The 25,748-nt window shown below is 40.8% G+C and overlaps 3 protein-coding genes across 6 annotated transcripts; all 3 read right to left on the minus strand.

Annotated features, from left to right (window-relative positions):
* Nucleotides 1-3,914: 3,914 nt before the first annotated feature.
* LOC103710665 (nuclear transcription factor Y subunit C-6-like) lies at nt 3,915-5,629 on the minus strand. Of its 4 annotated transcripts, none has more exons than XM_088716409.2 (2): nt 5,540-5,629; nt 3,915-4,858 (listed from the first exon to the last, which is right to left on the minus strand). In XM_088716409.2, the coding sequence occupies exon 2, from the start codon at nt 4,840-4,842 to the stop codon at nt 4,315-4,317; it is 528 nt and encodes a 175-aa protein (XP_088572535.1). In that variant the 5' UTR covers nt 4,843-4,858; nt 5,540-5,629; the 3' UTR covers nt 3,915-4,314. The 4 variants fall into 4 exon arrangements, with proteins under 4 accessions (XP_088572535.1, XP_017699181.3, XP_088572536.1 ...); XM_017843692.5 differs by having other exon boundaries at nt 5,462-5,590; XM_088716410.2 differs by lacking the exon at nt 5,540-5,629 and adding an exon at nt 5,053-5,438.
* A 4,244-nt stretch (nt 5,630-9,873) lies between these two features.
* LOC148714808 (uncharacterized) lies at nt 9,874-10,535 on the minus strand. Its single transcript, XM_088716411.1, has one exon. It carries the CDS (start codon nt 10,529-10,531, stop codon nt 10,232-10,234), a length of 300 nt encoding a protein of 99 aa, XP_088572537.1. The 5' UTR covers nt 10,532-10,535; the 3' UTR covers nt 9,874-10,231.
* Nucleotides 10,536-23,343: 12,808 nt separating this feature from the next.
* Nucleotides 23,344-25,263, minus strand: LOC148714809 (uncharacterized). Its single transcript, XM_088716412.2, has 2 exons — nt 24,614-25,263; nt 23,344-24,202 (listed from the first exon to the last, which is right to left on the minus strand). Exons 1-2 carry the CDS (start codon nt 24,848-24,850, stop codon nt 23,459-23,461), a joined length of 981 nt encoding a protein of 326 aa, XP_088572538.1. The 5' UTR covers nt 24,851-25,263; the 3' UTR covers nt 23,344-23,458.
* Nucleotides 25,264-25,748: the final 485 nt, after the last annotated feature.

Genomic DNA, 25,748 nt, shown 5'->3' on the forward strand with positions numbered 1-25,748 from the left:
CTTACTCAGGTTTTATTTAAAATACACAAAACTAAAGACAACATTTGACGATTTCAGATGAGATAACACTTCCCATTGAATAGTTCCATCTTGTTTCGGGTTGTGCAGTGAATAGCTGTTAAAATATGGTCACTGTTTGGAAAACAAGCACTGGAGATTGATCTGAGTCTTAAACTCAAACAGGAGCTCTTGAAACTTTACATGTCAAAAAAATTACCTAAAAACATCACAAAATTTACAAGCTAGATGGACAAGTTTCTGCATGAGCAACATGTAAATCGACATCATGCTTGAGCCATCTTGCTAAATTCTCGTGCTCGATATGTACAAATTGTTTTATATAATTCTACCAGTAATAATTATGTTTTATATTATGTTTCAATCTCTCTCTCTCTCTCTCTCTCTCTCTCTCTCTCTCTCTCTCTGTGAGTAATGAAAATGTCCTTCCTCCACATCTTCCACTTTCTCTTCCTTTCCCCTTCTATCTATTATTTCAATTTAACAGTAACTCTTATAACCTGTCTACTCGCACTGAAGTATCTGGACTATGGTAGAACATGGATCTTGAAGCATCTGCTACAAATTTGAAGCCTGAAAAATTGTTGGGGACTGGCATTGTTCTTTATAACCGCAGCAGTGCTTGCATTGACGCAACATTTTTTGGTATAATTTGACATAGGGAACAACATAATATGACATGCCCAAATATGTTTAAATTTTTGATATAATTCTAGCATTAGGTAAATCTTCAGCGACAACAAAATCTGTTTTAACAAGCCTTCAGATAGCATTCAATAATAAGCTATGCACAGATGTTCAAATGGGCATAAATCAAGTAATAAATGAATTCAAGATTGAACAATGAACTATCACGACTACAAGATTTGAACTGCAAAAAGAAAAGAATTCATTTGCTAACTTATCCTGCGATGGATGACATTATACACACTTACACATTCTAAAGATATCAAGACCAACATGAATAAAGACTCAAGCAAATGATAGATGCCCGTGAATGTCCAGCTAAAAATGTTAATAACATCTAAAATAGAAGTTTCATGATAATACTAGATAAATTTATGCAGACGCATATTTGGATTCTCCAGATCTACTAGTAGTATTATATATTCTTGTTCTTTGGATTATATAGGGCATAAATGCAGTCCCTTGAAGTGAAACGTACTTCAATCACTATGAGAAAAACACAGATGATACTTGCTGGGAGATTATCAAGGGGTTTTAATTGATGTTTTAGGTTTCTCATTAGATATAACCATCATTTCAAAAGCAACTTTCACTCTCCCTATGATCATAACAGATGGAAGACTACTAAGGACTGTAAAATCAACCAAGTAATGGGCTCAAAGTTTATTTAGGTACATCCTTGCACTCCATACCATGGGTTAATGGCTTAACTGATTATCCTAAAGGGCAGTGCTAATAATCATCTATATGTTTTTCATACCTTTTTTGAGCTATAAACATTATAAAAGTCCAACCTGAATAGAATAAAAGTCAAAACTATATTGCAACGGTAGCAATACTACAATTCCAGCAAATCTGAAAAAAATTCTTTCTAAATAATGTCAGCAGCAACTTACGTTGATATCACGTATCCAGATATTCATTTCCAGTAGAAAGTTCAAGACATTAGAAAACTGAATCACAATCAATCTGCAGTAGCCAGATGAATTCATTCCAGCTTTTGCATTGCAACGTTCTTGCACATGCATTCCTTGTGCTATCACAGCGCCAATGACGTCACACTCAGCAAATTAAATATTTCACAACAGCATATATTATTTTGTGGAGCCACAAGAAAACAAATCTTGACTTAATTTACCGAAATTAACTGCAACTGGTTAACAAAATATTTTCATAGTTAAACATACAATCCTGCGAACCACAAATGATAGAAATGAAGTTAACAACAGTAATACCAGATCTCTCATTTTGCATATTTGTCTGCAGCATAGATGATTCTGTAGATCCAAACAAATATATCATCCTTCAAAAATAATATATGTAACACGACATTAATACTTGCAAAATTGAGCACCTTGTCTCACCCTTCTTCACCACAAGGCAAACAAATACCAATGTCACTTGCAGCAATTTCACAGCAAGCATCTTAAGGATTCATTATACCATGATTACTTCATTAGATCTAGTATTTAGATCATTTATTGCATCAGTTCACAAATCACCTCAACTAGAAACTCCATTCACTAAATGTAATATCACAAACATGAACTGAAGATCCCTTTTGATAAGAAGAATGTCAGTTTCTTCCCCCAAAATTTATCTATAAAAATGTTATAACCATGTTTATGATTTAAGTTTTTCTAACCTCTCTAATATGAAGTAAGAATCTACCTCAAAAAAAACTATGAACCTACATCTGGTAAACATAATTCTAGAAGACAGTATTACCATGCCAGGGCAGCTAGGCAGGTCCTCCAATTACATGTGTTTGTGAGCATGCCAGGGCAGCTAGAAGATAGTATTACCATGCCATCATATTTTAAAATATCTTTCACAATCAAAAGGTACATGACCAATTCAATCTTAAGTAAATAGAGATGAATATAATAAAACACATACGAATTTCCATGTGCATGCTCAATGCATGGACATGCTTTTATATCTCGTTGAGACTACTAGCATGTAAAAAATGCCCCAATTTTGTCCATGCTTTTATATCTCGTTGAGACTACTAGCATGTAAGAAATGCCCCAATTTTGTCCATGCTTTTATATCTCGTTGAGACTACTAGCATGTAAGAAATGCCCCAATTTTAAAGTTGAATGAATGGCCCCAGAGAACAGTTCTTTAAATTATAAATAAGTCAAATATTCCAACCTATATTGTAGAACAAGTTCATGGGCATTAGCAAACTCGAGGACATCTATCAGATAAGAAGTAAACTATTTGAGACCAACCATGGGACCAACACTTTCCTCGGTTCCCTAGTCCTCTGTGTGAAACAAGCAACTACTAAGTGCCAAAATAGCACCCATGACCCCACTAGACATCGCCAGGAGAGAACCAAAAAATCAACAAGTCTTCCTTTACTCATAATTGCATTATCATATTAAAGATTGCTAGTAGACAACCAAAAATCAACAGGCCTCCCTTAAACTGCATATGTAACATCCAGTGTGTAAAAGACACGATTCTAAGATATCACCTGTTGTGATAAAGCTCACAACATGGAAAACTTGCCTTCATAAGATGCCTAGTAGGATATTATGACATTACCAAAGTGCCTTTTGCGGTCCTAAAACATTAGAATTTAAAGTGACTCAATAACAAATGCGACAATCAATTACAGAATTCTATGTTTGAAAAAGGATCTTTAATTCCTTCAGCAACATCCAAATGTAGCACAAATTAGACCATGTTTTCATTAGTATGCTTATGGATGATGGATGATGAAAGCGACTAAAAGCCTTGGATGCACCATTGATCTGTGGATCTCCATGTTGCTTAGGCCTCTTTTTGGTTTTTATTTCGCATGCATACATACATACATACATTCTACAAATTTACTACCTGCCTGTACATTATTAGGATAACACCTTGGTATTTTGGACCTTTCTCCATAAATTTAGTAAGCCCTTTCTCCAGTAAAGATAAAGAAATCATGAATCAAATGCATCGGTGTTAACAACATTCACATTGTAACTTAAATTATAACACCTCAGTTAAACTAAGCTTGACAGCCCAATTAAATCAAGTCCTAATGACAATCTGAAAACTACGGATGCATAAAATTGACGATAAATGTAGTAAAGACAATAAAAGGTTAGAGGTGATTATCCTTTTCTTTCTATTATGTTCCATACCATGACATCAACATTCCTGCAGTTAAACGAATTATTCATCATTAGGGGTCAATGAATGTCAATCTATAATCCATAATCACCCTAACCAGGGTGCTCCTGTTTTCCAATAATGTGCAAAAATACACGCATATCAATTATGTCAATCTATCAGACCCATAAGAAGTAACTAACCATCACCAGATCTTACAACGATATACGGCATGAGATACATTTGTCACTAGACATACACTGAAACAGATGGGTAAATTTGAACAAAAGAGACCCATCCACATAAAGCCCACAATAGACTAGACAAGCAAAATCTAATTGAATAGTTAGTTTTTCTTCTACTCCCTTCCAGCATCATTACAGCAGACCAGTCCCCCCAATTGTCCACATTCAAAACCAACGCTACCCATCAAAGCAAACAAAGAACATAGGAAAAGGGGGGAGATAGTTTGGCAGGACTCACATTGCCGGGCAGCAGCTACTGCGGGACATAGTAGTAGGAGAGGGGGTCGGCTGGCGGGGCCCCGAGGGGGCGGGGCACGTCTTCCTTCCCCTCCTCCCTGGGCACGATGTCGACAAGGAAGTCGAAGACGTCGGTGCGGGTGATGGCGGCAGCAATGTCATTCTTCTGGAGGGTGCGGCGCTTGTTCTCCTCGGCATGGGCCCAGGAGCGGTGGGTGAGCTCCAGGATGAACATCTCGCAGGCGCGGGCAAAGACGACAGGGGCCTCGGCGGCGATCATGCGCACGTCCTCGTCAGCCTTCATGATCTTCTTGATGCGGGCGAGGGGCAGGCTGTGGTTCTTGAAGTCGGTGGTCTGCTCGATGTCGCGGTACTGGTCAGCCCAGAACATCTGCAGCATCTGCTGCTGCTGCTGTTGCTGCTGGTGGTAGAGGTGCTGGTAGGCCTGGTAGGGGCCGCCGGCGGCCCCCGCGGCGGCGGCGGCGTAGGGGACCGGGCCGGCGACACCGATCACCGGAGGGGTGGGATGGCCCTGCTGATCCATTCCGTGGTGTCTCGACCTAGAATCAAACACAACCCAGGCGTCAAATTCCGAGAGGAAAAACGAAGGATTTCGGGGAATCAAACAAAAACAAGGCCAAAACTCGATCTTTTTGAAGAAAAACGAAGGAATTAAGGGTATCGAACACAACCGAGTGACGAAAATCCGATCTTTTTGAGGAAAAAAGAGGGAAATTAGGGTATCGAACACAACCAAGACGTCAAGATCCGATCTTTTCGAGGAAAAACGAAGGATTTTGGGGTATCAAACGAGACCCAGGGGTCAAAACCCAATCTTTTGATGAAAGACGAAGGGATTTTGAATTTCGAAGTCTGCTTGAAGAGGGGAGAGAAGGAATAAGAGATCGGTCTGAACTGATTGGAGGAAAGTGGAATTTTTATGGGAATTTCAGTGGAGTGAGGGGGAGTAGAGGGAGAAAGATGGAATGTCTGGGGAAGACGGCGGAATTTTAGGGTTCGCGATTGGGTTGAAGCGGCTTAGGATTGTCGCTGGCGAAGAAATCAGGACGCTAGATTTTGAGAACGAGGTGCAAACGGGAAACATGGTTTTGGTGCCGAGGAGAGCGAGGAAAAGGCGAGAGAGAGGTTGGATTTCCTTTTACCTTTCGGACGGAACGGGGGTTGGAACAGGGAGAAGAGGAGGAACAGTGGAGGATGGAAATAGAAAATAGGGAGCTTACTCTGTTGGGGTGGAGACGATGGAGTTAGGCCTGGAATTTTATTATGGGTTGTTACAAATCATTTAATGAAAAGTTAACTATAATAATAGGCCAAGAAGGGAAAGGTGATACAGGTAGAGATGATGAGATCACCTAGATTTTTTTTTTTTTTTTTTGGTGCAACCGCAACTTTTCAAATCTTGATGGGGATGTTTCGTATAGGAGGGGTGATGACCTCTAAATCAAAGATCATATAGCTAGAAATGATGAGATTACCGAATTTGGTTGCATCATGGTGATTCTACGTGGCAGTAATCCTAAATTACTCCTACTTTTTAATTCACCATTCAAACTGGTGATGTGAAATCTTTTCTGAGGACATGTATCCAAGATCACCCTAATGATAGTAATCTTGGGCTGAAATTAGGATACCAAATAATCAATAGTCAAAAAAAAAAAATTGGTATATCAATATACCATTAATATATTATATCAATATTATATATTATATTATATTTGATATTGCATATAGTATTTATAATAGATTATAATATAATATTGATCATAATATTATTCAACTATATTGTTAAATTATAATAGAAATATATTATAGTACTTTTTATTTATATTAGAAAATTATTTAATATATTAGTTTTATTTGCCTTATTTTTCTAATCAAAATAAATATTAGCATTAAAATAATGACATATTATGTATAAATAAAGAATAATTTTATAATAATAAGGAATATATTTTTAGGATTAATAATTTATAGGATTAATAAATATATTTTTATGAAATATATCATAGATGGTTTTGGTATATATGGTTAGTGATCTTAGATTTTTTATGAAATACCAAACAAGTTATTTATAGATATCGAATATTTTTAATCATTGAAATGTATTATATTAAACACGGATCATATTATCCTAAAATAAGGATCAACAATGATCCAAAATCATCTTAATGATTCTATTTGCGCGGCCAAATGCCACCATAAAATTTGTGGTACTCCTATTTGGAGGGCAGCTACTCTTCAGCTTTTAACCTATTGTTTATAAGATCTTTCTATATTAAAAAAAGAAACAAAAACACAAACAAAATGCTGCTTAAAACTTCTCCATTTCAAAATAAATGTTATATTCTAGTAGTTGAGAGCACCACGTACATGAAAAAAAAAAAGTCATGAAGGCAATAAGAGCCACCTCTTCCATTGTGTCACGACCATACTGACATTATCTCTAATATTCTTTAAAAAAACTCAAATCCTTCATGTTTTCTTTTAATCTACCAGTATTTTAAACAATATGATTTTTTACAAAATATTTGGTATTTTCAAGATTCTTCTGCCACCGAAATGGCTATTGTTCTGTCCACCTTCAATAGGTAAAAGGAGAAGAAAGTTGAAAAACAAATTAATCAACAACCATATCAAGCCTGCTAACCAAAAATGTGGACAAACATCATATGACCAACAAATTGGAGACATAATATAATCTTTTCTAGCAAAGAACATGAGGTGTTCTCCTCAAGAGCTAGTTATTCTAAGCTTTCCATTTTACTTGCATAGTACCTCCTTGTTTAATAGGTTTGTCATGACATAACACAAATCTTATCATATTAATAGATAATAACCTTAGGTTAACAGTCAAACTAACAAATTAGGTCTCTAACGGCCCTCATCGAGTCAAGGACATGGAACCACATTAGTGTACAAGTTATAGGTCTTGAAAGGACCAAATCAATGTGGACCATGCATATCTCCAATGTATCCACCTCTTCATTTCAAATAAACTTGGCTAATCTCATCTCAGAAGTCCAGTTTAAGAGGAAAGCGATGGCGCTCTTGGAGGATAGCTATCGTTTGAGTTGGTATACCAAATTGCTGCATAAGAGGAATTGGAGCAATGAACAATGTCCACCTATGGCAACAGTGTTTGCGACCGATCGAACTAAAAATTGATGCAATAAAGGCCGGTAGGTCATTGTCGATTGGGTCAAGGCTGGCTTGAGCTGAGCCTAACCAGGTCCCATCTATTGTCATCCTTAGGTGGTCCTTTTCAAAATTTTCTACTCTAACTCACATGATCTTGGTCTCTCAAAGAGCAAATCTATTGCAAATTACACAAATATCTAACAATTCTTTAAGCAAAAAAATGCATATGTTAATTTTAAGGCAGCCGGTGTTTCCACACTCTGTATCCAATTATCATCATCTCTGGCCACCATTGCAAGTTCGCCCAAATTTTTAGAGTAGGAGTTCATGTGGGGCAGTTCGGGTCTGGTCTGACCTAATGCAAATGCAGTTTATATCTAACATTATCAAACTTGAATTTATTTCATTTTTTAACATAATTTCAGGAGATTCTAAAACTCAACATGAGATTTTTCTTTTTAATGACAGAAAAAAAACAAAAAAAAAAAACTTCTTAAAAAGCATATTTCTTTTAGTTTCTATGTACCTTTAGCTTTATGAACAAAAGTCATACCATTTCTCTGTAGAGAGAGTGTCTGCTGCTTGCTCTCTTTTTTTAATTTTAAATGGACCTTTAGTGTCTTCACAAGTGCATTTTCTACTTCCTCTTGTGCTCTACTTCTTGTTCGGGTAGTTTTATTTTGCTGTCTTCTTCCTACTATTTGTGAGGATATTTGTTTGGAAGGAACATGGAGGAACTTCTGATAACAGAGTATGCTTGATCTGATGTCTGCTCTGAGCTAAAGTCTTCCTTTATTCCTTGGTTATTAGCCTATGGAGCTTTTACAAAGCACTTATCAGTTGATCTGGTAGCTTGTAGGATACAAATAATTATGAGAGACAGCCATGTTAGGCCATGCCACATCATCTCCTTTCCACTCATATCTCTTCAATATAATTCTTTGTATCATCTGTCTTTTTAAATTTCCTTGTCAATTGGGAAAGATTAAGTGTTCGACGAATTCAAGTAAGTAGAACAGTCAAATACTGAACCAATTCGCAGTCAGGTATATTCGCATCAACTATCAGCTGATGTTAGTTATGATCTGCAGCATTTTATCGCATAAGGTTAACCCCTTCATTTTTCATACTGAAGCTTGGGGTGGCATCGGTGCGTCGATATTGGCTACGAAATTACCAGAATCTATAAGCCATTCACTTGGCATATTGTAGTAGGTTGAGTTCATTCTAGGTTCACTTTTTATAAGGCATGCCCATACTCCTGAACAAATTTTAGTTAGGTCCAATTCCACCAGTTCCGAACTCAAACCTGGCGTCGATTAACCCTACCTGAGTCCATGGACAAGTATTCTTTTGATCCGAGATGGACTCGTTACATGATGAATATAGGTCTATATGGCTTGTTCACCTTGGTTTTAGGGTGTATATGTCAATTGAAAAAAAATGGAAGATAAGTAGAAATTACAGCTAAATTATAAGGTCAATCGATCTGGTCATATTTTGAGAAAGAGATCAATGGCACCAACCTAATCGATTGACCAAGAAAATTTGTTAGTTGGCTGCGGAAGAAGAAATTCCCTACAACCTTACAACCAGTTCATGATTCAGGCATAACAGATGTTGGTTTTAGCACCTGGTTTCCTTTTTTTTTTCCCCTCTACCTTTTGAATATTGTAGATGGTCTCCCATGCAAAAAGTCGTACCAGTTACACAGAAACACGACCAAATTATGTTGAAGTCGCTAAACGTGTACTTTTCACTGCATGAGAAACACCTGGTCACCTTCAGCAACATAAAATTTATGTAAGAAACTGAGGGAGGGTATTGAATTCAGAGGCATAATCCAGACCAGTTGTCACCTGATAAAATTATGAATGCAAGTGACAGGAGGCTAACTAAATTGCTTCCAATCCCCATCAACCACAGGACCACAGATTGAAAAAAAGGACCCATTGTTTGGTTAGGTGGGCTGCATTTGTTGTGGTAGATAGGTTGAGTCTTGACCTTTATTTCAATTTCCAATTCATGACATTGTTTTAATCCTGATTAGGACCTCAAGATTGCCAATATCCTTATCAAGTGAACTTTGTCTGAAGGTTCCTTTTTTAACCTGTTAATATTGCACTTTTGAAAATGAAAACGAATGAAGTAGATTAAATACACCTTTATTTGTTTTTTGGCAAGAAAAATCCACCTCAAATTAGATCTGGCAAATGCCATCTAGATCTAATCCATGCTAAGTTCACTCACCAACATGAGTCTAAAATTGCCTCAAGCCGAGACCTCCGGTAAGCGCAGAATTTTTATGACCTGATCGAACCCCCCATGAATATCTGCAGCATAATTGATCAGATACAAGAATAGTACATAGTGCTGTTGTTATAGAAAAGATTACAAGTATGACGAAAATATAGAATTTCTAAAGAGTTGAAAGTATTCCAATATGTATTGATTCATGCAAACATTCTTCCCAACATCATAGTCATCTCATCCCTAAAACATCATGGATATAATACAACTTCTGACATCTTTTTTACATATTTGAAGCCATCAATGGCATGATATATAGCGTACTCCGCATGCAAATCTTATTCTTTTTCACAATACTTGCATGAGAGACAGCGGAAGGAACAAAGGAAGATATGAGAGAGCAAGAGGTTATACATAGCTCTAAGTTGCTTCGGTTGTTTTGAGATCAGAGCTACTTAAGAAAGGCCTTTGATTAGCTTTTGCGATCCTCTCAAAGGATCATCTTTCTTCCCCTCTTCATCCCATCAAGATAGGTATGTGCCGCAGACATCAGAGCTACTGCTGCAGCCACCGCAAGCACAGCCCTTCCCTCCGGCGACCACCGACCCCCTGGGGGCCTTGGAGCGCTTACGAGGGCGGCTCGCATCATCGACGGAGGCGAAGATGATCATGGAGATGATCGAGAGACACAAGATGATGACACAGAAGATCACGTCGCCGCCGTTGTGGGACTCGAAGGCCATGGGCTCCATGGTTTTGTTGTGGATGCTTTCTTTCTTGACCTTTAGCTTCAGTTGCCGGGGAGGCTTATGTTTGATCTGCATTAGTCCACTAGTGGCACTTTATATAGGCTTTTGAGAGGTGCTGCCCTGTGCATGTATTCAACTTTGAACACAAACCATTTACACCGGCGTTGACTGACCCAATGTATTTGTGTGGCAATATCTATATCTATATCTATCAATATATATATGTGTGTGTATTTTGACTAGGCCAATCTATACCTATATGTATCTAATATGTGTGTGTATTTTGACTAGGCCAATTTATATGTATATCTATATATCTATATATGTATATATATGTGTGTGTGTGTGTGTGAGTTGCATGCTAAAATAATGGGTAGATCCAAAGGTTTTTTTACTGTAGCTATTTAGCCGGAAAGAAAATTTTTATTGCATCCATCAAATTTGAATTTTTTAAAATTTTTTGGCAATATAGATTTTGACAAGTTGCTATGAGAATATATATATTTTTTTATATATACTCTTGCAAATAAAGTCTATTATATATTTACCCTCCAAAAAAATATTATTTATATATTCTCTGGTAATCATGGTTTGCATGGACATTCCATCTCCTTAGACTTTTGGATGATGATAATATTAATAAATAACCAATTTAAATATCATTTGATTCTATTACCTTTCTACATTAACTAGAAAAAAATAAAATTTAGTTTGTATTATAAAAAAAGCTATAGTTTTATATAAATATTGCAGAAATTTTAATCTAAAAGTCTAAAAGCTTCAATCCCTCCCAAATCTAATCTATACTTTCTTCTAGTATTCAAATTTTATTTTAAATCTAATTATAAATCCAATATATTGGAAGATATAATCATTTCGATATCTGTTTCAATCCATTTCGGCGTCTGTTTCAGCTGTCAACCTCTAAAATCACTCTCATTTAGGGCTCGTTTGGTTCGCGGGAAAAGAAGGGGGGAAAGTGTGGTCAACGGGAAAGTAATGAGATGTCTCTTGTTTGGTTGGAGTTTTCAAAGGAGAGAGAAGGAAAAGTTGTATTTCCATGGGAATGTGATTCCCACATTTTATGGGAAAGTCTTTCCCATGAGAAACATGGAAAAGTTACTTTCCCATGAGGCGAGAATCACTCCTTTTTTACTTTTTCCCAAAAAGTCCCTTCAGTATTAAAGAAGCATTAAAGAGGCATTAAAAACCTAATTTTTATTAAGGGCATAATAGGAATTATATATAACTTTCCTAGAAAAGTGGATGGCCAACCAAACATAAGCACCTTGAAAATTTGTCACTTTTCCATGGTCAACCAAACATGCCAAAAGTACTTTCCTAGGTATTCTCTTTCTAGGAATTTGTTTTTCAGAAATCATATTCTTTGGAAAAAAATGCTTTCCGCGAATCAAACGAGCCCTTAGAAATTTGTGAGAACGAGAAGGTTTATATGTGAAATGGTCTTCATAAAGGATGGCTACCGCTTTTAGGTAAGCGGGGGAGAAAAAAGTTGAGCCTGAGTGCCATGTGTGATACTTCCCCACGCCAAAATGGGATGATTTCTTTAATGCTGGTGTTGGCTCTTCAGGCCACGCTAACGTTTTTGTCTTCATTTCCATGACTTCGATGTCCAAACCGCCATGGTCGGTAGGAGCTCATGCTATTTATTTCGTTTGGTCCGGACGTGGAGGATTCCGCTGGGAGCATTTAATGATTATAGCGTGTGAAGGACGATGTCTGCTTCGTCCCCACCGACGGAGAAAAAGACGGACATAGTTTTCTATCTTTTTGTGATACCAATGAAGGTTATTAAATTTGAGAAAGCTCAAAAATTTCATTTTCTATGTCCTCAGATATAAAAAAATAGCAATTTAGTAAGAAAAGGAATAAAAGTAACAACCACAAAAGATCAACTCCATGTCAAGTATCTGTCCGTTCTGACCTGGCTTATTTAAAATTTAAATAATTTTAAATTTTTAATTTTATGATCCAACTCAATTTTGAACAAGGCTCACGGGCCTTAGCGAAGATGCAAATAAGTTCTGAAACTATGAATGAATTGGTCTAAACTGGCTCGAGCCCGAATCAGATCTGAATTTTTGGATTAGATTCGAATTATACATGAATTCTGCCCAACCCAACCTAAATGATCTGTTGGGTCTGTATCCAAAAATAAAATTTAAATAAGAAATTGAATTGGATCGGATCACTCATAACCCGATCAGATATATATATATATATATATATATACACACAACCCAAAACTTTGAATTTGCCATGAGAAATGAGAAAAGGTTAGGTCCAAGCCTAAAACGGGAAAGTTGGCTTGCTTAATTGCCATAATCGAATCAACGTACTCCTGGAAATATTAAATCCCAAGGCGCTTCACGGAACCCCGCAGACAAGGGTCCGTAAACGGTGGGCAGTCCAAGTCAGCTCTGAGCCTCCGAGTCGAGAACTTGGACGTGGATTTTAAACGCCAATGGTTTTGTTGCTGCTTTTTACGTGGTACTGTAGGGGTTGGTGGGCGGCTCGGCCGGACCCCTGACTTTATCGAAAGACGCCGAATTCGCGAGTAGACATAGGGCTGTTAACGAGCCGAGCCGAGCCTCCGCAGACTCGGCTCGGCTCGTTTCACCAACTTCCCGGCTCGAGCTCGGGCTCGGGCTCGGTACCGAGCCCAGGATTGGGCTCGGGCTCGGGCTCGGGCTCGGGCTCGTGAAGCTCGTTTGCCCGAGCCCGAGCCCGAGCCCGAGCGGCGAGCCCGAGCCCGCCCCATCCCCAGCCCCATCCGGCCATCCTCGTCCCTGTCTCCGTCGACCGTCGGAGAGAAGAACGAGCAGCCGCCAGCCGAGCTCAGTTCCGGCGGTTCGTCGGAGATGAATGAAGGAAGGAAAGAGAAGAAGAAGAGAAGAAGGATAGAAAGAAATTAAAAAAAAGGAGAAGAATGACTCACCTTCTTCTTCTGAGGCGAACGAAGGGCGGCGGAGGGAGCTCGGATCTGGAGAGCTCGCGGTCGTTAACAGCCCTAACGACCGGTGCCTTCTTCTGAGACGAACGAAGGGCGGCGGAGGGAGCTCGGATCTGGAGAGAGGGAGAGGGAGAGACGAACGAAGGCGACTCAGAAGAAAGAAATAAAAAAAGAGAAGACGCACCTCGTCGGCCGGTGCCTTCTTCTGAGACGAACGAAGGGCGGCGGAGGGAGCTCGGATCTGGAGAGCTCGCGGTCGTTAACAGCCCTAACGACCGGTGCCTTCTTCTTCTGAGACGAACGAAGGGCGGCGGAGGGAGCTCGGATCTGGAGAGCTCGCGAAAGCGACGATCGCCGGTGGAGGAGTCGGCAAAGAGGGGAAAAGAGAGAGGGGAGAAACGGAACCGAGCTCGGCATCGGCGGCGGAGGGAGGCAGCGAGTCATCGGCGGCGGAGGAGAAAGGCGAGAGGGGAGGGGAGGGACACCCGGAGGGGAGGAGGGGAGGGATACCCGGAAGAGGGGAGGGGAGGGCACCGGAAGCTTCTGGAGAAACCCAGAAGAAAGGAGAAGAAAAAAAGAAAAAAAAAAGAGGAGGTGGTCAGCCAGTCAGGTGGGAGGGAAGGATTAACGGATTGGGTTTGGATTAACGGGCTAAGTCCCAACCCAAACCAATCCAATTCGATTTTGGAGCTCTCTTTTGGGCTCGTTTGGGCTCGCGAGCTGCTCGGGCTCGAGCTCGGGCTCGGGCTCAGATTTAAACGGGCCTCATTTTGGGCTCGGGCTCGGGCTCGTTTGACTAACGAGCCGAGCTCGAGCCGGGCTTTTACCGAGCCGGGCCCGAGCCGAGCCCGAGCAGCTCGGCCCGTTTGACAGCCCTAAGTAGACATGGGCATAGCCGTGCCTGGCCCGGCCTGCTACTAAACGGGCCGGGCCACACACGGCCCGCTTAGCCTAAAAGTTTAGCCCGACTCGGCCTTAAGCCCGTGGGGTGGTGGGCCGTACATGGCACGGCTTGTATGGCAAAAAAAAAATTGCCGTTACGGGCCGTGCCTGGTACGGCCCGTCTGGAAAAAAAAAGATCCGTTGCAATAACGGCTTTTTTTTGGTTTTTACCCAAAATACCCCTCCCAACAATCATAAAACGGCTAATTTGAGGGGTATTTGGGGGAAAAAAATATTTGGAGTCCTATAAATACCCCTTTCCTCCCTCATTCTCACCACATCAAACCAACTCTTCTCTCCTTCTCTACTACTACTATTTCTCTCTTCTAGCAATATTTAGCAAGTGCTCTTCTAGCAATTTAATTTTTAGTTTGCATTTAGCAAGTGTTCAAGTGCTACACAAGAGGAGGTTCTTGTTGAGAAGAGAAGGAGGTTCTTGTTGAGAGCACAAGAGGAAGCTCACAAATCTCGGCTCTACCTCTGCCTCTGGTCCTCTACTCAATTCCTCCTTGTGGTTAGTTTTTATTTTTTGCATTCACCAATTTAGATATGTCATCTTTTGAGAAAAGTCATTTTGGCATTCCTCCTGTTTCTGAGGGAGAAGAAACTAATCCCCAACCCCATGTTCCTAGTTCCTCTAGAACTAGTGAACCGAGTGAAGATCAAACCTCTTCTCGTAAGAGGACTAGTGCTGTATGGAATGAATTTGATAGAATTATGGTTGATGGAGTCTGGAAAGCAAAATGTAAAAAATGTGCCAAACTTTATAGTTGTAGTAGTAGTGGGAGAACATGCCATTTGAAAAGACATCAAGAGAGTCATAGGATACATGATTCTCGTGCTCAAAGTACCCTTAATATACAAGGGGGATCACTTGTAGGTAATTTTGCATATAATCATGAAAATCAAAGAAAAGCACTTGTAAAATGGATAGTTAAGCATGAATTACCTTTTAGTTTATGTGAATCTTTTAATTTTGAAGAATATGTTCAATTAAACCTACAACCTGCTTACAAAAGAACTAGTAGGCGTACATTTAGAAGAGTAGCTATGACTAACTTTTTAGTAATGAGACAAAGTTTAATTGAAACACTCTCTACTTTAAATGTAAAAGTTTCATTAACTTCTGATATTTGGTCAGCATCTGTAGGTAGTAATTGTTTTATTGCTATTACTACTCATTATATTGATAATGATTGGCAATTAAATAAACGTATTCTTGCTTTTCGTGCTTTTGATTTTCCACATTCTGGGCAACAAATTTCAAATGTCATTTATCAAACTGCTTGTTCATATAATATTAATGATAAAATTATGTCTATTACTTTTGATAATGCATCTAATAATAATTCTGCTATTACATTATTAAAGGACTCATTGCATCCCATATTAAATGGAAATTTATTGCATATTAGATGTGCATATCATATCTTAAATCTTTCTATTCAAGCTGGCATGGGCATGATTCAAGATGTGATTTCAAAAATTAGAAATGCAGTTTCTTTTATTCATGCTTCAAGATCAAGACTTCAAGAATTTAAGGAACTATGTATAAATCATGGTAAACGTTTTAAAAAATTTAAACTTGATGTAATTACTCGTTGGAACTCAACATATAGCATGATACATGATGCATACCCATATAAAAACTTATTAAGTGCATATATTAATGATCGTGGATTAGGCTTTACATTGACTGAAATTGATTGGAATAAAGGAAAAATTTTGGAAGATTTTTTGCTTAGTTTTTATAATGCTACTAATGTTCTTTCTGGTATTTATTATCCAACTTCATGTTCATTTTTACAACAAGCATATATGATTAGTCAAAAATTTGCAGAACATAGATATGATGATGATTTAATGCCTATTATTGAACAAATGGAATCTAAATGGAATGAGTATTGGGACAAGATATGTCCTATGCATAACTTAGCTGCTGTATTTGATCCAAGAGTAAAATTGAATGGCGTACTAATTTTACTTGATGCATATTGTGAAAATATGATTCAAGATCCTGAACCTGCTAAAATTGAGGTAAAACAACTTCTTTATGATATTTATGCTATATATGATGAAAAAATTCGTGGATCTAGATTCTCCGTACAAAGCTCTATTTCTTCTTCTAGTAGTTCTCGTTCGTCATCTATTTTTTCATTCATTGCACAGAGAAAACACACACATGCTTCAAGTTCATCTTCATCTTTAAGTAGTGAACTAGAATTTTATTTACGAAATGATCTTCAATCTGCATATGATGAAAATCAAATAGAGAGTCTAGATGTATTATCTTGGTGGAAGAGTGTTAAAAATCAATATCCTATTATGTCTGCAATTGCACGCGATATTTTAGCTGTGCCGATGTCCACAGTAGCATCGGAATCCGCTTTTAGTGCAGGTCGGCGTGTTCTTGACGAAAAGAGAAGTAGGATGACTGGCGAAACGGTTGAGATGCTTCTCTGCTTCAAAGATTGGTTGGATGCTGAGGCGAGACTTCAAGATAAAGGTGGACATGATACAACATCCTCTGATGATGATGATGATACAAACACTACTGAATAGTAAATACTGATGATTAGTAAGATTTTGATCATTTATTTTTATTTCTTAATTTTTTATAATTGTACATTTTTATTTTTTTAATTGTTAAAGTGAGTCATCTCTATTTTTCCCCTTTCTTATTGTATTCTGGAGGTCAGACCAAGGTCCAAACCTCCCTTCATATACCATTTTGATTTAAATTAATAAACTGGTAGGGGTCTATGCCAAACCCCCCACCATTAAGGTGGTTTTGTGTTAATAAATCCTTAGTTCCCAATATTTATTAATTTATTAAAAAAAATTATTCCCATTTATTTTAAGGGAGACGAGCAGTGCCTGGCCCGGCCCTGGCCCGGTTGAGGCCCTTATGGGCCGTGCCGGGCTGGCTCGCGGGCCGTGCTTGGCCCACGAATCGTGCCAGCCTAGGCCCTTATGGGCCGTGCCGGGCTCGGCCCGCGGGCTAGGAATTCTAAACCCAACCCGGCCCCCTTTTATGGGTCGTGCCTAGCCCGGCCCGTTACTGTAGCTTGCGGGCCGTGCCGGGCCATGAGCGGTCCGGCCCAATGCCCATCTCTATTTGCGAGCGAGATGTCCACCTCTTTGGACGGCACCATTCCTCACGAAAACGTCGGCGTTGGACTAGCAGAGTTCAAGCACAATAACCCAGACCCACTTCTTCATGTTTCCGAATCCGAGCGGTCAGTCTGAACCCGGTCTAAATTTGACCAGGTTACGAAAAATACAGATTCATACTGAACTTTCTATGGTTTTTTAGGCTGCATTTGGATCCACCTGCCGCAAAAATCCATCCTATTAAAATTAAAATTTATTTCTTATTTTTTTTGGATACATCAGCGAGTCACACACAATGAATGTGGGTACAGCCCACAGAAAAAAGAAGATAGTATAAAGAAGTAGAGGCAAACACGTGATTCTTCTAAATAAACTCTCCGAAGTGATGAGCCGCATAGGAGATCATCCAGTCTACAGCACTGTTTACCTTTATGTAGATATATGTAGCCCACCCACTTTTTAAAACATGAATAAGAAAACTAAATGGTGAATGTAGGGCCTCGGCTTTCTAAGCCAGACCAAGGGCATGACAACTAACCAAGTCCCAGTTTCCTCTTTAATTAGGCTAGAGGCTTGCCAACGTCCCAACTCATATTATTTTTTGGAGTCATCAAAATTTGGTCCTGTTCCAGCGTGTCCAGACTCCAGATGTGTTAACGGGTCTCATTCTAGTTTGCCACCCTAATTTAATTTGAATCCTGTGGTTCTCTTGGGAAGCTTCTATTTAGTTTTCCAATCGCTGCAACAACGCTCGACCAAGTGATGGAGTACGGGTTAGGCCCAATATTCATTGAAACCTTTGTAGATTATGGGCTGGCTTAGCCAAGCTCTGGGCCACACCCGTAAATTGATGGGCCTGATTGGACAATCACATACAAGTTGTGGGAGAGCTGTGCAACGAACGGAAGAGATGGAGTGGAGGTTACCTTGAGATTATTCACAATAGAATCATAGGTCGATGATGCTATCCTGCAATTCGGCGGTAGAAACGCCGGACCATCTCCTATTTCAATGTGAATTCTCTGCTGCAATATAAAATTTTTTGGGGCAGCAGCAGGGCTTCTCCCTTCCCCAGTGGACTGCTGTCTCTGCGGATATCATGGAGGGAAGTATTTGTTAATCCTCAATGGTGGAAGGATTGGGATGTGTTGGTTGCGGTGGACTTGTTGGTTTATATAGTTCCGGAGAAATAGGAAATTTTTTAAGATCCGTTTGGGTACATGACTCGGGCCTATTGGCCGTCCCAGTTTGCAATCATCCAAAGGCTCACAAAAGTCTTAGGGCATGTTTTCTTGGAGGGAGTTAGATAGGGGAAGCCATCGGGTCGGATGAGGGTCGAAAGATTAAACTTATCTTAAACACGTTAAATAGATCAAATTATGATCCGACCTAATTATTAAACGAGTTAAATGGATCATAAGTTTAAACCTAAACTCAACTAATTTAATAAATAGGTCTAGATGGCTTGCCCTATTTATGACCCAAATCCATTTATATCAAATCCGAACCTACTTAAAGCAGGTCGCTCGTGGGTGGATATGACGAGTTGGGTCATAAATTATTATGCCTAAGTTGGACTCTGGAATGAAAATGGAAATGAGTGACTCCCATTCCAACCATTTAATTGAGGGAGTTCTATTACTATTCTGATTCTAGGAAAGAATAGGAACGCCCCAATCTTCCAAAACCTAATCCCTACTCTTATCTGTTATTCAAATCTCATTCCAATTTTGGTCACGAACCAAATGCTTTGGGGAATAATGCTATTTCGATTTTCATTCCAATCTATTTTAATTTTAAGTCTAGTTGCGAACCAGATGCACCCTAATTTAAATCCCAGTGTAGATTTGCTAATCTACGGCAAGAAAAAAAGAAAAAAAAAGATCCATTAAGGTCTTTTGTTCCTTTTACACTGGATTTGGGTTAGAAGGGTGTTAGGTTGAGATAGTTCCTACCTAAATGGGTTGCCTAATCCACAAATTCAATAGGAAATCTAGTCTAACCCTGCTGGATTTTCTGAACAAGCCCTTAGTGAGAGCTTTTAATTGCATGTTGGATTGGATCATTCATGAAGTTCTTAATGAGGACTTGGATACATCGAGCAGATAAAAAAAGTTTAAAATTCATTACTATATATACTACAGAAAATGATGGACAGTAACACATGATGCAGCAAAAGAAAAGGAGCTGGATTATTTTTTTTCAATAAATTACCCATAAAATATAGATTTTACATGCACAACAAGATAAATATATAATTAACTCCAGAGTTGATTTGAGAACAAAAGAAAATGGACAATGATGGAAAAAGATGCATGAAGAGTGAAGACCTCGTCTCTTTCTTCCTTTATTCTTCATCTCTGTCACCTTCTGTGGGCGGTACTAAATAACTCGACCAAAAGTTCTCCGTATAATTGAGAATAACATGCAACCCCAAAACCATATTCTCCCTCCTCTCCTGTTTATACTAGAAGGGAACGGCTCTAGAGTGAAAAATCTATAGGCTTCTAGGTTTGCCACCAAGGTGGTAGCCTAGTGGTAAAGAGGCGAAAATTCCGTCCAAGTTGTCCAGGTTTGAAACGCACGGGCGTCGATTAAATTAGGGGACTGGATGCCCCACGACCGGATAGTTTGCTGGCGGTTATACTTTTCTTCCACTTATACCAAGGTGGCGCTGGGGTGACGTACCCACACGTGAGACGATGAGCCCACGGGTCGGAGAAGGCACGCGAAACCTGCGACCTGTATCAAACATTCTCCGGTGGAAGGGAGGCCTAGTGGGGGGTGGTTCTATATACACCCCCCCTATTGCTCAGGACACCCCCCAAAAATTTAAAAAAAATTAAATACTCTCTACACCCCCCATTTGCTAAGGACACCCCTAAAAAATTAAAAATTCCTAAATTACCCCCCACCCTCCCTACCCCCTCACCTAAATTGCTCTCTACACCCCCCAAACCCCCCCCCCACCCCGCTCTTCCCCTCCAAAACACCCGCCGGCTTCTCCCTTCCGCCCAAAAAACCTCGCCTCAAGCACCTCGCCGGCGGCCAAACCCCCTCCGTCTCCCCCTTCTCCCTCTCGTCGCCGGTCGGTGCAGTGCACCTCGCCAACGCCCAAAACCCCCCCGTTCCCCCTTCTCCCTCTCGTCGCCGGCATTCTCCCGATCTCTGACCACCTCGCCGGCTTCTCCCGGAACCACCTCCCCGGCCATCTCCCGAGCAACGAGCACCTCGCCGGCGCCTCCACGACCACCTCGAGGTAGCTCCCCCCCCCTCCCCCGCCTCCCCAAATCGTTCGGCACTGGATCGCCGAACAAAAGGCTTCTGTTCGGCTGCACAGTGCCGAACAGAAGCCTTCTGTTCGGCAACCCTCAACCGAACAGAAGCCTTCTGTTCGGCAACCCTCAACCGAACAGAAGGGTTCTGTCCGGCTCTGTGCAGCCGAACAGAAAGCCGAACAGAAGGCTTCTGGTGCCAAATCGCGTGCCGTGCTGAATTTTGTGCCGAACAGATCCTCTGATTCATTAATTCTTGGTGATAAATTATTTTATATATAGGGCTATGCTACAACCGAATCGTATACTTTTATTGAGTTATGTCTTGAGTTTACGAGTCGTATACTTTTGAATTATCATTTATGTATGCAATTGAAGTAACATTGAATTATTTATCACAAAACCCAATCATGTAGATTCCAAGAAGTAACTTGTTTCTTTTTTGGCTTGTTTTATCATTTATCATTTATGTATGCAATTGAATTATTTTCTTTGATATAGCCTAACATTGAATTTCTATATTTTCAGACATGGATCCCGGTCCCGCCAGAGTTAGACCTACGGCGTCAGCTAGGAGACGTCGTGCTAGGATTGCTTCTCCCGAGCCTGCTCATATGCCATCGCCCTCTCCTGAGTCAGAGCATGATGATATGCCCGCTAGGGGCGAAGACGATGAGTCCGTTGGACCATGTCCAGGAGGTCCAGAGGATGAGTCCGTCCTGATCAGTTTCAGGACGCATATAGCAGCTTCCATCTGGAGGCAACAGGTATTGTTTATTTGTTATAGCATTATATTTTGTTTATTGATGTTTGATAAAGTAGTAGTAATTATACATTTATATTACAGGAACGGGCTCCACTAAAGTGCATGAACCATACTGCCAAGGTTGGTGAATGGAAGTGGTGGTCTTCAAACCAACCAAATACCAGGTTCAAAGCACTATTGAGGCAGTCGGGCCTCATAGAGTTAGTACAGTGCTCTTATCGATTCATCGATAAGATTCTGATTTCGGGCTTCGTAGAGAGATGGCAGCCCGAGACGAACACCTTCCATATACCATTTGGCGAGATCACTATCACGTTGGATGATGTATCCGCCATTTTAGGGATTCCTGTCGCAGGTGCCTCAGTAGCAGTTTCTCCTGAGAGGATGAGTGATCGGGATGCTGAGGAGCTACTTGTGGAGTTGTTGGGGGTGTCAGCTGGAGACGCGCGTCAGGAGGTACTGTCATCGCGCGGTCAGTCTGTGAGGATGGAGTGGCTGAGGACTCAGTTTCACTCTGTATCTGATAGAGACAGCCAGCAGAGGATAGAGTGTGCAGCACGAGCCTATTTGTTATTTTTGTTAGGCTGCACACTCTTTGCTGATAAGAGTGGGACCAGGGTGCTTATAGCGTATCTGTGTTTACTGCGGGATCTGGATAGGGTGAGCACATATGCCTGGGGTACAGCTGCCTTAGCATATTTGTATCGGCAGTTGGGGATTGCGTCGAGGTCATCAGTGAGACAGATCAGTGGTTATATGACGCTTCTGCAGGCATGGATTTATGAGCATTTTCCAGCACTCAGTCCTCACCCGTCGCTTGAGTATACTGATGCCAGTCCCCGCGTGCACCGCTGGATGCCCGGTACTCCATCCCGTACCACGATGGACCATTTAGTGGTTCTACGTGAGTCATTGGACCTTTTGAGCATCGATGAGGTACGTATCATATTACCATTTGCTTGTGTTTGTCAGTACTTTTAATATGCGATATAGTATAAAACTGAAATGGACCTTTTGTTTTGCAGGTTATTTGGGATCCCCATCATCGGCTTCGGGGAGATCGCCCATATGTTGATATCGCATTTTTTAGTGGCTCCATCAAGTGCCTTGATATCGTAGAACCCTATCATCCAGAAAGGGTTCTTAGACAGTTTGGTCGTATTAAGACCATCCCTCGAGCGCCACTAGCCCCTACGCGAGCCAACAGAGGTTCCACAGCAGGCTCGTACCGGATACATTACTCCTATATGGATCAGCTTTGGGAGCGGTGGGAGGACCACGTGCTGAGCCAGGCGAGCAGGAGCCACCCAGTTACCCGGCCATCAGACAGCGTACCGGGATACATGGAGTGGTATCTCCGTATCACGCACGTTGCAGTTCAGCCTCCTCATCTGCGCTCGAGTACTCATTCTGGAGCTAGGGGAGGTCATGATGATGCTGACATGCACCGGCGGCGTATTGCAGATGCACTCGGTATCAGTACCGACATTGTACGGATGGGTCCCTCAGAGGCTACGTCACTAGGTGCCGGGCACCTATTTCATGCTATTTGTCAGATGCATCAGTTACTTCTGGTGATGAGCCTGGCCCGAGTACAGCACCCTCTCATTCGGATCCAGCACCCTCTCATTCGGACGTACAGCAGTACACGCGTCGACGACGGCGTCATAGGGATTGATGATGGAGCCTTTGTAATCTTTGTAAAGCCTTTGATATTAATGAAAAATATATATTTTTGGTACATTTACGTGTAATCTTTGTAAAGCCTGGCCCGTTCTATTTTACACAAATATAACAGTGCACATAACAATCAATCTAACAATGCGAAGACAGATATTTTTTGATTTATATTGATGATGGAGTTTCACAGTACATGACTCTAAGAGCCCAAAAAAATTTACAACTTTCAAAAATTGTACATATATAAACAATCAATCTAACTCTACTGTCTCGCTAATTATAACATTAGGTGAGATGCTCTCTTTGAACTGTTGAATCCGGGCTTCATATGAATTTTCCCATCCGGTAGCACAAGGAAGATGATATTTTCGCCAGTTGGTCGCTACTGGCGGAACGGGATGTCCCGGCAATAAGAACACCTTCAAAATTAGAAATAAGAAAATATTAATAGCTACAAAATTATAAATAAGCAAAATTAAATAAGCAAAATTAAATATTCGCAAGTGTTGTGAACGTAGTACCTCAACAAAATGATTTCCATTTACGAATCCGATAGCGATATCTTTGCGGGATAGAAGAGGTACTGGCACAGAACGGAGAGGTAGGAAGGTCAGACATTGTTGCAACGAGAGATGGTATAGGACAACATTATAGCAGGATGCTATAAGATGACCCATGTCCGGCATAGTCATCCATCTGTCATATGGTGGACAATCATCATAATATGATAATGCATGAGTGATCTCAGCAATCGTCCCTTCCACACCATATAATGTGCGATAGTGGTCCGAATGACATTGCAACTCTTGCAATAAATCCTTCCTAACACGCACCCAGTCATCTTCTCCAAATCCCAGTAAGTCAGCTATTGCCCTAAATCCGCAATTCCCATCAGCTTTTACATCCTTGATATGCTGGATGTATGGTCTCAAGGCAGAAGGAATAGCATCAATATAGATAATGGGCGTATGTGACTGGGCTCTAGTACGAAAAACCTGCAAATAATATCAAATGATAGAAAATATGTAACAATGGCAGAAATATCCAAATAGTTATCCGTCTCAGCACATCCCGTACCGGCACGGCACGGCACGTCCCGACATGTCCCGTATCGGCACATCTCGGCACGGCACGTACCGACATGTCCCGTATCGGCACATCTCGGCACGGCACATCCCGTATCGGCACATCTCGGCACGGCACATCCCGTATCGGCACGGCACGTCCCGACATGTCTCGTATCGGCACATCTCGGCACGGCACGTCCCGACATGTCCCGTATCGGCACATCTCGGCACGGCACGTTCCGACATGTCCCGTATCGGCACATCACATACCGGCACGGCACGGACCGTCCCGTAGACGTTGTGATACCTATTGTAAGGAAATAAATATTTGGTACTTACCTTTTGCTTGGGCCGCCTCTTTTGAATCTGAGTAGATGGATTGCGGATGGTAACTTTCTCAACACCAGGTGAATAACTATCCTGTCCAGATAGAACCAACTCAAACGCAGACGGGTCACGTCGAGTAGACGTATCAACCTTCATTGAAGCGCGCCCACGTGAACCGGTCTTCCGTTTTGCAGGCTCTAAAAGAGGTGTACTATCTGGACTTGCAATCTCTCGTAACTTCTTGATCATCTGCAATTGAGAAGCCCCATCTAACTTCTTGAATCGTAGCGCAATCAAATCTAACTCTGCATCACAACTCAACTGAATTGGCTGCACGGGGGGGGTAGGCACAATATCAAGTTTCCTCCAATGAGGATCTATGCAGTCGAGAGGAATGGGCCGACCTTCCACCCTGTACCGCGCAATCTGGTGAGCACATGGTATACCATGTGTGCGTCGAATAGCGCACCCACAATTTAAATCATCAAACCCAACTAAATTGGCTCGTTTCGATTGGGCGAGGACATGATTTAACGCACTTATAAATATGAAACCTCGCAACTCTTTGAATTCAGCTGGCTTGAAGTTGTGCTGCACTACCAATAAACTCTTCTCCAATGAGGCTTTAACGGAGCTGTGCTGCAACTCAATCAATCCATGTATTCTAGTCCAAGATGACTCGAAACTTCCTTGGCTTGATCCAAGCTGCTTTTTGAGCTTTGCATGTGCACTCTCGACCCTAGTAAACAAATGAAAGTTAGATATAATAATTGAGGCAAATTAAAATTAAATGAGTCTTTATTTGTGATACCTATTTGTCGTCACATTTCTGTAGTGCCTGCATGTATCCGTCCACGCCGCAACAAATCTTTCCTTGTATTTGCTCAGCCAAGTATCTGACACATACTGTAGTGCATCTGGATAGGTACCGAACTCTCTCTGCAGTGCACTCCAGCGATCATTATACTCGTCTTCCGTGGAGGACAGCACTAGTACATTCCAACTCATAATAAATTTATCCCATTTCTCCTTCAATTCGAAAAATTTTTTGCACTTGGCCAAAACATTCCTACTAATATGCCATCTACATAATAAATGTCTAGCAGTAGGAAATACTCTATGAATTGCATTCATCAAAGCCAAGTCT

Source organism: Phoenix dactylifera, chromosome 2 (genome assembly GCF_051530095.1).
Source record: "Phoenix dactylifera cultivar Ajwa chromosome 2, Ajwa_hap1_PhDact_Kaust_v1.1, whole genome shotgun sequence".
Lineage (NCBI taxonomy): Eukaryota > Viridiplantae > Streptophyta > Magnoliopsida > Arecales > Arecaceae > Phoenix > Phoenix dactylifera.

Excerpts from the sequence above, each read along its gene's own strand:
- LOC103710665 (XM_088716409.2), bottom strand. The coding sequence starts at position 4,842 with ATGGATCAGCAGGGCCATCCCACCCCTCCGGTGATCGGTGTCGCCGGC.
- LOC148714808 (XM_088716411.1), bottom strand. The coding sequence starts at position 10,531 with ATGCAGATCAAACATAAGCCTCCCCGGCAACTGAAGCTAAAGGTCAAG.
- LOC148714809 (XM_088716412.2), bottom strand. The coding sequence starts at position 24,850 with ATGATCAAGAAGTTACGAGAGATTGCAAGTCCAGATAGTACACCTCTT. Across the intron at positions 24,203-24,613 it reads AGAGGCGGCCCAAGCAAAAG|GTTTTTCGTACTAGAGCCCA; the intron begins GTAAGTACCAAA and ends TATTATTTGCAG.